The sequence below is a fragment of the Dendrobates tinctorius genome, unplaced genomic scaffold (assembly GCF_039654945.1).
Source record: "Dendrobates tinctorius isolate UK_male_01 unplaced genomic scaffold, ASM3965494v1 ptg000038l, whole genome shotgun sequence".
Classification (NCBI taxonomy): Eukaryota; Metazoa; Chordata; class Amphibia; order Anura; family Dendrobatidae; genus Dendrobates; species Dendrobates tinctorius.
The window spans coordinates 9248598-9261767 of NW_027361706.1; the positions used below are offsets into that span (position 1 = coordinate 9248598).

General features: G+C 45.9%; 1 protein-coding gene across 15 annotated transcripts in view; it reads right to left on the bottom strand.

Moving 5' to 3' along the window:
* The window catches only part of CACNA1D (calcium voltage-gated channel subunit alpha1 D), a 361717-nt gene that overhangs the window by 76419 nt on the left and 272128 nt on the right, over nt 1–13170 (bottom strand). For 10 of the 15 annotated variants that reach the window (XM_073574161.1, XM_073574160.1, XM_073574162.1 and 7 more), the window contains exon 30: nt 4914–4997. The exons of 1 other annotated variant lie outside the window; for it this stretch is intronic. In XM_073574161.1, the coding sequence (XP_073430262.1) occupies nt 4914–4997 (84 nt within the window). Of the gene's footprint in view, nt 1–4913; nt 4998–5600; nt 5685–13170 lie in introns of all 15 variants that reach the window. 4 more of the 15 variants (XM_073574169.1, XM_073574167.1, XM_073574170.1 and 1 more) reach the window with 1 other exon arrangement.

A 13170-nucleotide genomic window follows, 5' to 3' on the forward strand; every position in this document is an offset into this window, starting at 1 on the left:
CAGTGATTTATCCATCTTGAGACTATATGCCAGTCTCAAGATGGTGCTTTATAGGCAGAGTGTGCGGACACTTCGGGTGGGAGTAAGAGGTCTGTAGGACAGGCACAGCATTTTCAGAGAAGATAGGCGTGCACTTGGGAAATGTAGTCTACAGGCATAGAGGGTGGCTGAAGGGGGTTGAAGAGGAGTTAAAAGAAGGAAAACGAAAGTAAGGTTGGGGATACACATATAACTTTGGCAGTGACACCTGTTGTGTGACCAAAGCCTGCTAGGTGTTACAACTACATCTCAGCACAATACATAAGAATGGGGTCGTATTGGACCCCAAAGGTAGTTCAAAAAGGAAGTTGAAAAAGATCTGACGTGGTTGCGACTTGTTTGCCGCATTCTAAGTACCCTTAGGGTAGCAATACAACCCCGTTCTCATGTACTGTACTGAGAAGTACAGCAGCAGCAAGCAAACTTTGGTCACATGAAAGGCTTCACAGCCGAAATCACTGTGTAGCCCCAGCGTAACAGGGAAGGGGGGGTTGGGTTGGCGACTCCTAACCAGGCCCCAGCTCCCACCCCCAAAACAAGGTAAATACAGTTTACTTATGTCCAGGCTGATTTTTTTTTTTTGCATAATTAGAAAAGATAATACAAAAGGGAAATAGTGTATGATTACTAATGCAAAACAAATGTATTAGTGTGTCCCCTGGGAGAAATAAGAAAAAAAAAAATCACCATACGTCACAATCACTGCATATATAATAGAGATTAAAAGTATTTTCAAACTGCAAGTTCCGGTGTGGGGTGGGACAAGTGCGGACTGTGTGCGGCCCCTCGTGCTCGGTTAATCAGTGCGATCTGCATGCGAGGTGACAAGATCGTGCAACAAAGTACTTATACCCTATACATACAAGAAATAGAGGCAGCCATACAGCCTTAAGAAGAAGCCATTACCAGGGATGGTTCACTTTAGATAAAACTATCTTTACTCAAAGCTGAGCTATGGATACATCTGGCCTCATAGAAGTGCCGGAAAAAGACCTATACCAGTGTCTCCTTAAAAGAAGAACTCTTATAGGAGTATTCCCATCTCCCAAGATCCTATCCCAATGTGTAGTAGGTGTAATAATAATACATTAATACAATAATAACAATACAATAATATTAGCAAATACATCCAATTAGAATCATAGTGTACGGTAGTTTTTTAGATTCACTGTGTCACTTACCACATGTGCAGAGCATTGCAGTAGCTTAGGTATCCATGGAAAGGACCGCTAACTACTATAACTGATTGGTCGTAGCCATGGATACCTAAGCTACTCTAATCTCCTGCACACGGGGTAAGTGACACAGCGAATCAGAAGAACTATACTACATTTCTAATTGGAGATATCTGTTCATATTACTACTATTACACCTACTACATATTGGGATAGGATCTTGGGGGATTGGTATAATCCTTTAAAGCCTTCACACACAATAGACTTATAAGTCAGCTTGGCCAACTGATATTGACAAGCTTGGCCAATAGTCTAATATGTACGGGGATCCCTGATCAAGGTTTTTCGGGGGGGGGGGGGGGGGGAGGGATAGGGATCTGGCATATCGAATTTTGGACTGACAATCCTTTTCTTCTCAAAAAGCTGTCACCAGAGATCTGACAATGACCCTCCCATAGAGAATACAAGAACACTCAGCGGAATGGCTATAAAAAAGAAAAATTGTCTCATTACTTATCACCTGCCTTTCCTTTTCTATCACATCCTGAACTCCCCACCGGTCTTTATTCTTTCTGCTCCAAAGACATCTTCACAGGATGAAGCAGTCAAAGGCAGAAAGAACAGACATAATCAGGGAACCAGGGAGGAAGCAGAACAGAAGAGTTGACGGTCTAAATTTTTACCTTCCTGTTTGCAGGGGTGACTGTTACCCCCATCGCTACACCCCTGCTGACCATTGATTAATCCTCATTGGTCAGATAGAGAAATCTATGCCCTGGAAGCCATGAGTATTTCATTTTGCACTCTATGACTCACATCTGGGAAAAGCTACATGTTTGTAGAGCGATCGACAAAATGAACGGATACAAGACCTACACTTGGTTTTTACCCAAATTTTTGCATAGTTGATCAATGCACATCTAAGTGAACCAATATAAAAGTTGCATGGTCTGCCTCCTCTGTGCATAACAAAAAAATCATGTTATTGCAGAGTGGGAGGTTTGGACTGATAGATGGGAGTGGGAGAAACGTTAATGAGCCAGGAAGGTTAGAACACGCGTTGCTTTCTGCAGTTAGTCTGTAATTCACACGTGTTACATACTTGCCTTTAGGAATTTCTAGGGATGAAATAAACACAATTGGTTAGATTATAATCCGGATTGGTGAGTATTTCATTACTAATGTGATGCTGGATTTTAATTATGGCTCATTAGCACGAGATTGACTCTTCTACACCTTTGTGAACACTCATAATTGCTACAGCTTCTGTGCTAGAAACGCGTTGGCTTTTATGGCACATGTGTCATTATACAGAATCCAAACTTTCCACGTAAAAAATTATATATTGTGATCAGAATGTAGGTGCCGAAAAGAAAGCAAGTATTCAGAACCAAGCAACAGGAAAACGAGGTGAGAAAAGATAGAAATAGGGTTAGGGTTAACCATAGCTCTAACCCTACCATAGGTGCAAGAGTATCAGATACCCTAAAGCTAAGTTCACATTGATGGGTTTCTCGTGTGGATTTTGGAGCAGAATTCGCTCCCAAATCCTCATATAAGAAATCAAATAAATGCAAATTTCAGTGGGAAAACACATCTACTGTATATTTCCATATAGAAAAAGAATCAACATGTCAATTCAGATACAATTTGGGAAAATAAAACTAAAGCGGCCCCCCCCCCATAAACATTAGAGTAATGTGGGACGAACCCACCGATATCGACAGGTTTGGCCAACAGTCTAATATGTATGGGGGCCACGGACAGATGATTGTCAGAGGAGTTAAGGATCCAGCATGATCAATTTTCGGCTGCAGATCCTTGTGTTCTCCCGGAGATAAGTCACCACCAGAAATGCCGGAACCATCATTTGACCAATACCCATCTAAGGAGCCTTTTCTTTGAGTACATTCGCCTGAAATCCACCTGATGAAGACGGATCCTCCGTCGAAACACGTTGTGGTTTCAGCCCCATCTCTCGTCTGAGTCTCTTTCCTGCGCTCCTAAGACCGTTTTCCATATTCTTATTGCTCCTATCCTCCATCGGAGGTTTTCGGCTGGAGCTGCGGTGGAGACCTGACATCCCAGTCTGCCCGTGGGTTGCTTCCTAAGCGCTCCTCTATGACCGCTCATTACTGACTCTAATTCATCTTCCTTGATTGACAGCTCTCTGGCTTTACAGAAACATGAATTGGCGGAGATAAATGGAAAACAAGTAGGTTCGTCAAGGTGCTCCGAAATGTTTTGCCAAAGTGCGCCGAGGTCCTGTTCTTGGTTTCAACAGTCATTTTCTACTGACAGATTCCATTTAAAGGGAGTCTGTCAGCACAGAAAGAATGTTCAAATCAACAACAGGCGCTTAGTGCACCCTTGGTGTGGCCAAACAGATCAGCGTATCAAATAGGTGGAAGGATGCACTGAACAGTTTCGCCACACCAAGGGTGCACCAAGCACCTGTTCAAGGTTTGAACAGTCATTCAGTGGTGACGGACTTTAAGATCTTTAAGTTTTTTTCTGCAGGTGAGAACTCTCTGGTTTGATAAATGATTACTGATATTGTCCCTATATTACATGAACAATTGAAAGGACAAAGACAAGAAGATCAGAACCAAATAAACCAAAGACAAGTCCAGAAAAACAGAAATGTTGTGGGGGGGGGGGCATGTAGTAATGGCTAAATCTGATGCATCTGATGGCAAATGCTGCTTTACAAACATGTTACTGTTCTCCACAAATCACAGAGTAAGGCTAGTTTCTCAAAGACTATTGCACCAGGTTAAAGTATGGATGAGCCACCTGAAGAAGCAAAGTAGACTGAAAACTAATGCTTAAAGTGTAAAACTTTGACATATTGTAGAGACATGTTAAAAGTATTGATTAGTTGGGGTCTGGGTGCTGAGCCCTCTACCAAATGCTAAAGAGAACAGACGCCAATAAAACTGAAGAAGGACTGTATGATATCGATCCTCAGTCTCGTTAAACAGAAGTGCTTGGACGCTCCTTCGTTTTAGAGATCTTAGGGGGTCTCAGCTCCGGCACTTTAAAAAAATCAAAACTTCTGACAAATTTTTATAAAAGTGCAATAACTTTGTGTCTTCTGCCGATCATCTAAACATGAAGTATCTCTTGAGTGAGAAGACCTGGTGCTAAAATAGCACAATATATATATATATATATATATATATATATATATATATATATATATATATATAATAAATTATAACCACACATTAAAAAAAGATATCTCAAGTCTCCTGACATGTCTGTTTTCAAAAAAAACATGTGTACTCCCCATGAAATAACAATTTCTTATAAGTCTGTGTCGTGCTGCTCCTGTTACACCTCCTCATGGGTGTCACCATCCTGCTCGCCAGAGGGCGTGTCCCTGCAAAGTGTGATGGTGTAAATTCTAATTGGACAGTATTAGAATGAGTAGCGACACGCCCCCAACTGCTCACACCCAATCAGCAATGTCTTAATATCTAGGAGGAATAACGGAGGAACAGCACAATGCTGAGCTATAGGAATAGAGGAGCCAGAGCTTTTACATTATGGTGAATGCAAAATATTTTTTTCTGCTGCAGCAGACAAGTCAGGAGTGATATGTGTATATCTGACAAAGTGGTCTGATGGGGGTTATATCACTGGATTTTAGACCACAAGGCAGGGGCAAGACATAAAGTGACACAAGTTACTTACATTAACTTCGGTTATAGCAATATCTACGACGCTACCGACAACAATTAAGGCATCAAACGTGTTCCACGCGTCAGTGAAATAGTGCTGTTAGTACGGGGAAGGACAGAACGAGACAAAAGAGAAATAAGGAGAGAGAAGAGTTATGACTGTCTAAAGGCAACCATTAGAAATGGTTTGATGAGCCTCAGAGAACTCAATAAACCATGCAGGTGACCCAACAAAAGACGACCTGGCATCATGGGTTAATGAGTCACTAAACACAGGAGCAATCTCGGCTATGATGGTGCCATAAGTCCAAAATTTTATTATACCAGATGTACATGGCCTACATCCATACTGAGGTCCCACAAAGGGTCTGGAATTTCCAAAGAGGCAGATCCTAAAAAAAGTCTCATCTGGTAATCTACGGGCTCTACTTCTTGTGTATCAATATCGAAGACCATTCTTCTGCCCAGTGGATAAGTTTTTGGTTCCCAACATTATCATATGGAAATTCTCTCTATTGAACCCTGGACCTGAAAAGGAAAGTCTTAGTTTTGGAAAATTAAAGATGGCAGGAGAACCAGAAATCCTTCACCCGAAGCAGCAGGAAGTGTTAGAAGTGGCTGTGACTTGTCCATGCGGTGGCACCAGGCAGAAGACTTCATAGGTGGAGACAAAGGGTGATGGCGGCGGGGGTGTACTTACATCAGCTTCACTGAGGACCACGTCTACTATGCTGCCGATAACGATGAGTGAATCAAAGGTATTCCAGGCATCACTAAAATAACCCTGCGCACAGCGGCCAGAGGGGCAAATGGAGGTGGTTAACATCAACAGTTCACGAGCATGACAAACCACAATGCGGGACAAAGCACACAAGCGCAGGGGGTACAGATGGCTTCCATATTGTCTAGGAAATGGACTGAGTTTACAGGTAACCCACTAAGAACAGAAACCCATTAAAGGTAAGAATTTTAGCAGGATCCTCAAGCCATAGTGATTTTACCATGTGTTATGTGACTTAGTACATGTGCAGCAATCATCTAACATCTAATCATCTTCTTTCTACTCAGGCTCGGTCTGGCCTGGCGAGGTACCGAGTAAATGCACGGTGGGCCCCGAGGGTCGCTGGGGGCCCTTTAAAAATGCTGCCCCTTAAAGTGCGTGGGCCCTTTAAAAGCGTGTCCCATGATTTGAAGGGACACGCGCATGCACATACCATAGCGCGAGGCGGCGCGGGCCCAGCATACCCCCGTCTGAGGCGCTGACGCGGCGTCGGGCGACCCCCTTGCTGGCTCTGGGTCTCTCTGATGACTCACCCAGCCCCAGGACCTTGCCACGTGACGTCAGCGCTGTTCTTGATGGGCGGTGAAACGCCCCGCGCTCTGCTTTCCGGCTCTGTAGCTGGCTGACTAATAGCATAGCAGCCAGCGTGTAAGAGAAGAGGACGCCGCCGAGCTCCACTCTCCCTGCTGCTGCTCCCGCTCCTACTCTGCTCTGGTCCGGTGAGTAGAGTCTAGAGTGAGTGGGTGACGGGTGGTCTGTGTCCCTGGAGAGGAGGGGGAACAAAGTCTCCATGGTAGAGGCCAGAGGGGTCCGGAGGAGGAAGAGGAGGGAAGAGGGGTCCGGAGGAGAAAGAGGAGGCCAGAGGGGTCCAGAGGAGGGAAGAGGGGTCCGAAGGAGGAAGAGGAGGCCAGAGGGGTCAGGAGGAGGGAAGAGGGGTCCGGAGGAGGCCAGAGGGGTCCGGAGGAGACCAGAGGGGTCCAGAGGAGGAAGAGGAGGCCAGAGGAGGAAGAGGAGGCCAGAGGGGTCCAGAGGAGGAAGAGGAAGAGGAGGCCAGAGGAGGAAGAGGAGGCCAGAGGGGTCCAGAGGAGGCCAGAGGGGTCTGGAGCAGGAAGAGGAGGGAAGAGGGGTCCGGAGGAGGAAGAGGAGGCCAGAGGGGTCAGGAGGAGGGAAGAGGGGTCCGGAGGAGGCCAGAGGGGTCCGGAAGAGGAAGAGGAGGCCAGAGGGGTCCAGAGGAGGAAGAGGAGGCCAGAGGGGTCCAGAGGAGGAAGAGGAGGCCTGAGAGGTCCAGAGGAGGAAGAGGAGGCCAGAGGGGTCCAGAGGAGGAAGAGGAGGCCAGAGGGTCAGGAGGAGGGAAGAGGGGTCCGGAGGAGGCCAGAGGGGTCCGGAGAAGGAAGAGGAGGCCAGAGGGGTCTGGAGAAGTAAGAGGAGACCAGAGAGGTCCGGAGGAGGAAGAGAAGGGAAGAGGGGTCCAGAGGAGGAAGAGGCCTGTGCTGTATATCATGTGGGGCTGTGCTGTATACCATGGTGCTTTATACCATGTGCTGCATACCATGTGATGCTGTGTTTTATATCATGTGGGGCTGTACTTTATACCAATGGGGGGCTGTGCTGTATACAAATGGGGGGCTGTGCTGTAAACCATGTGATGATGTGATATATACCATGTGGGCCTGTGCTTTATACCATGTGGGGCTGTGCTTTATACCAATGGGGGATGTGCTGTATACCAATGGGGGGGATGGATGTGCTGTATACCAATGGGGGATGTGCTGTATACCAATGGGGGGATGTGCTGTATACCAATGGGGGGATGTGCTGTATACCAATGGGGGGGATGTGCTTTATACCATGTGGGGCTGTGCTTAATACCATGTGGGCCGTGCTGTATACCAATGAGGGGCTGTGCTGTATACCAATGAGGGGCTGTGCTGTATACCAATGAGGGGCTGTGCTGTATACCATGTGGGGCTGTGTTATATACTATGAGGCTGTGTTATATACCATGGGGGGTACATTATACATTTTATTCTATGGGGGAGGCTGTGTTATATAATATGGGGGGCTACATTATATTCTATGGGGAGGTGGGCTGTATTATATTCTATTCGGGGCTACATTATATTCTATGGGGGGGCTGTATTATCTTTACTATATTCTATGGTGGTGATCGCATCATTCTATGAAGGGGCTACATTATACTATATGAGGAGGCTACATTGTATTCTACGGGGGGCTGCATTATATTTTATGGGGGGCTAGATTATATTGTAGGGGGGCTTTATTATACTTCATGAGGAGGCTACATTATATTCTATTGGGGCTGCATTATGCTATATGAGGAGGGCTACATTGTATTCTATGGAGGGGCTACATTACACTATATAAGGGGCTGCCATATATTCTATGGAGGGGCTGCATTATATTCTATGCGGGGTTACATTGTATTCTGTGGGGTGGCTACATTATGCTCTAAGGGGTGGCTGCATTATACTATACGAGGGGGGGCTGCATTATATTCTATGGGGGATACATTATATTGTATGGCAGGGCTGCATTATAATCTGTGGGGTGGCTGCATTATGTTCTATGGGGTGGCTGTATTATACTGTATCGAGGACTATGGGGAATACATTATACTATATGAAGAACTATGGGGTGCATTATACTATGGGAAGTGAATTGTACTACATGGATGACTGGCGGTCTAATATACTATATGGAGCACTATGAGGAGTGTATTAAACTATATGGAGGACTGAGCAGTGTATTTTAATATATGAAGGACTGAGGAGTGTATTATACTATATGGAGGACTATGGGGCAGAATATATTATATGGAGGACTATGGGGGACATTATATTATATGGAAACTGTAGATGTGCTGCTGATAACATGATACTGTATGGGGACAGATTAATCCATTAGTGATTGTTCTGTCCCCATCATTCTTTCTCAGACAGTGGAAAGAGGCCGGGAAACAAGTGTTGAACGACTTCAATATTGTCGATCACACTGATTCAGCGTCCTGAACTCAGCGCATGTAACTACAACCAAAATGCTTCTGTGTGATGTGCAATATGTTAGCATTTGGGGCCGCATTTTAAAATTGGCCTAGGGCCCCACTTTGTCTAAATCTGGTGGTTTCAGGAAGTTTCGTCCCCAGCAGTTCGCCCCCAGCAATTTGCCCCCAGCAGTTCGCCCCAGGTACATTTCGCCCCCGCACATTTCGCCCCCGGATTTTTCGCCCCCAGCAGTTTGCCCCTGGGTGTTTCACCCCCCAGCAGTTCGCCCCCGGATGTTTCGCCCCTGGATTTTTCGCCCCAGCAGTTCGCCCCCGGATATTTCGCAATATAGGCAAAACATGGCAAAACAGGGTACACACATCCGGGGGTGAACTGCTGGGGCGAAAAATCCTGGGGTGAACTGCCCGGGGTTAAAAATCTGGGGGCGAAATATCCGGGGGTGAACTGCTGGGGGCAAAAAATCCAGGGGTGAAACATCCGGGGCCAACTGCTGGGGGCGAAATATCCGGGGGCGAACTGCTGGGGGCAAAAATCCGGGGGCGAACTGCTGGGAGCAAACTGCTGGGGGCGAAACATCCAAATCCCAAATCTGGCCCTGGTCATACACATGACATGATGCAGCATCACAGATCACAATCTCTGCCAGTGCCTCCTAGATAAGATACACATGCACCACACTCTTATATGGCCTAATATGTCATATGAGGCCAGTATACCGACCGTACAGACCGCACTATCATCCTCCTGTATGCCGTACATAGGCAGAGAGTGCGGTCTGTACAGAGGCAACACTCAGTATGTCTTATAGGGGGCCTAATAGGAGGCCAACAGTCTGTATGTCTTATAGGGGGCCTAATAGGAGACTAACAGTCTGCATGTCTCATAGGAGGCTTAATAGGAGGCTGACAGTCTGTATGTCTTATAGGGGGCCTAATAGGAGGACGACACTCTGTCTTATAGGGGGTGTAATAGGAGGCTGACAGTCTGCATGTCATATACGAGGCCAATATGCCGTACATACCGCAATATCGGCATCCTATATACTGTACATACCACACTCTCAACCTCTTATAGAAAGTATCTGTTATAGGAGACCGAGAGTGCGGTCTGTATGTGATATAGAATGCCAAGAGTACAGTGTGTACGATATATAGGAGGCTGAGCGCGTTCTCTTTTGCACACTGTACAGCTTGCTAAAACCATTTATGGTAGCCATGGGGTGGGCCCCTAGAGTCAATTCCCCTGGTGGGCCCTAGGCACCCCAGTCCGACCCTGTTTCTACTGGTCATTTACTAGTAGTTCACCATCCTTCTTCCTTAGCGATGATGGAAATCGGCTCTCCCTGACCTATCATGAACAAGTGTTCCTAGAAACCTAACAAACGCGCAGTCTAAATCGGCGGCCAATCATCCGACGAATAGCAGGTTTTTGCTATGCAATCTGAGAGCAGCATAATGTAGGAACAGAGTCCCTAAATTCCAGCGATGTATCACTTATTGGGCTGTGTTTTGCTCTTTCAAAATAATCAGCATTTTATCAGCAGGAGATTATCACTACAGGACAACTTGGCTCATGCAGTGTAGTCCAAGTTCCAGGGCCGGCGTTAGGGGCAGGCAGACCAGGCAGCTGCCTAGGGCCCCCGCTCCCCCAGGGGCCCCCAGCTAGCGGCACATCACACAGCTGCTATAGGGCCCCTTGAAGCAGGGGGCCCGCTTTCCCCCAGTGCCGACTCCCCCCGCCACCGCATTGAACTATACCGGCGACTGCCAGTACAGTTCAAAGCAATAATGGAGGAGAGAGCGTCAGCCAACGCTCCCTCTCCCATCATTCCCCGCTCTGCCTCTGACACAGCGGGTGCGCGATGACATCATCGCACTCTCACTGTGTGCCGGCAGAGCAGGAGACAGGATCAGCCAGCAGCGCGGGCACAAGGAGAAGGTGAGAATAGTTTTTTGTTTTTTTTTAATATATCAGTGTGAGTACTGGACTGTGGGGCCATTCTGGGGGGGAGCGGCTATATGCTATGCTGGGCTATACTCTGTGCTGGGCTATATACTATGGTGGCATTGGTGGGCTTTATACCATGCTGGGCTGTATACTGTGCTGGGTTATATACTATTGTGGCATTGGTGGGCTATATACCATGCTGGGCTATAAACTATGGTGGGCTGCATACTATGCTGGGCTATATACCATGCTGGGCTGTATACTGTGCTGGGCTGTATACCATGCTGGACTGTATACTATGGTGGGCTATATACCATGCTGGGCTGTATACTATGGTGAGCTATATACTATGCTGGGCTATATACTGTGCTGGGCTATATACCATGCTGAGCTGTATACTGTGCTGGGCTATATACTGGGCTGTATACTGTGCTGGGCTGTATACTGTGCTGGGCTATATACTATGCTGGGCTGTATACTATGCTGGGCTGTATACTATGCTGGGCTATATACTATGCTGGGCTCTATACTATGCTGGGCTATATACTATGCTGGGTTCTATACTATGCTGGGCTCTATACTATGCTGGGCTCTATACTATGCTGGGCTCTATACTATGCTGGGCTGTATACTGTGCTGGGCTGTATACTATGCTGGGCTGTATATTGTGCTGGGCTATATACCATGTGGTGCTGGGCTATATACCATGATGGGCTATATACCATGTGGTGCTGGGCTACATACCATGCTGGGCTATATACCATGGTGGGCTGTGCTATATACCATGTGGTACTGTGCTATATACCATGGTGGGCTGTTCTATATACCATGGTGGTGCTGTGCTTTATACTATGCAGCTGAGTTATATACCAAGGGGGTACATTTTACATTATAATCTATGGGGGAGGCTGTGTTATATAATATGGGGGCTTACATTATATTCTATGGGGAGGTGGGCAGTATTTTATTCTATTTGGGGCTACATTATATTCTATGGGGGGGCTGTATTATATTTATTATATTCTATGGGCGGTGATTGCATCATACTCTATGAGGGGGCTACATTATACTATATGAGGAGGCTACATTGTATTCTATGGGGGGCAGCATTATCTGTGGGGGCTAGATTATATTGTATGGGGGCTTTATTATATTCTATGGGGGCTGCATTATACTATATGAGAAGGGCTACATTATACTATATAAGGGGCTGCATTATACTCTATGAGGGGGTTGCCATATATTCTATGGAGGGGCTGCATTATATTCTGTGGGGGGTTACATTATATTCTGTGGAATAGCTGCATTATACTCTGAGGGGTAGCTGCATTATGCTCTAAGGGGTGGCTGCATTATACTATAAGAGGGGGGCTGCATTATATTCTATGGGGATTACATTATATTGTATGGCGGGGCTGCATTATAATCTGTGGGGTGGCTGCATTATGCTCTATGTGGGCTGCATACTGTATTGAGGACTATGGGGAATACATTATATGATGAACTATGGTGTGCATTATACTATGGGAAGTGAATTGTACTACATGGATGACTATGGCGGTGCATTATACTATATGGAGCACTATGAGGAGTGTATTATACTATATGGTGGACTGAGCAGTGTATTTTAATATATGGAGGACAATGGGGAGTGTATTATACTATATTGAGGACTATGGGGAGTGTATTATACTATATGGAGGACTGAGGAGTGTATTATACTATATGGAGGACTATGGAGTACATTATATTATAGGGAGGACTATAGGGAGTGTATTATAAAATATGGAGGACTATGGGGAGTGAATTATGCAATATGGAGAACTGAGGAGTTTATTATACTATATGGAGGACTATGGGGCACATTATATTATATGGAGGACTATGGGGTGTAAACTGTAGATGTGCTGCTGATAACATGATACTGTATGGTGATTTGTTAGTGATCCATTAGTGATTGTTCTGTCCCCATCATTCTTTCTCAGACGGTGGAAAGAGGCCGGGAAACAAGTGTTGAACGACTTCAATATTGTCGATCACACTCATTTAGCAGCCTGAACTCAGCGCATATAAATACAACCGAAATGCTTCTGTGTGATGTGCAATATGTTAGCTTTTGGGGCCCCATTTTAATCTTTGCCTAGGGCCCCACTTTGCCTAAAACCGGCCCCGAGTCCAACCACTCCCCCAGCACTGATTGGCTACTTTCTTTTACTATACATGTGTTCGGATTCACACAGCCAAACAACTGAGCTCTGCTCAATCTACAGTAGAGAAAACTCTGACTCTTATACCTGGTGCACCCAGAAAGTGACACATGACTGGAATCAGGGTCTTTGCCCATGCCTCGTGCTACTGTCAGATTACACAGCAGAAATCTGCTACAAATATTTAGGGTGTGCACGCGGCTGTACTGTTACAATTTCAGAAATTGAGATTTTGGGAACAGACTTTAGACGATGCATTTTTGAGTTTTATGTAATTGGGTCCCAAAGTTCAGGGGAAAATAAAAAGGGTCT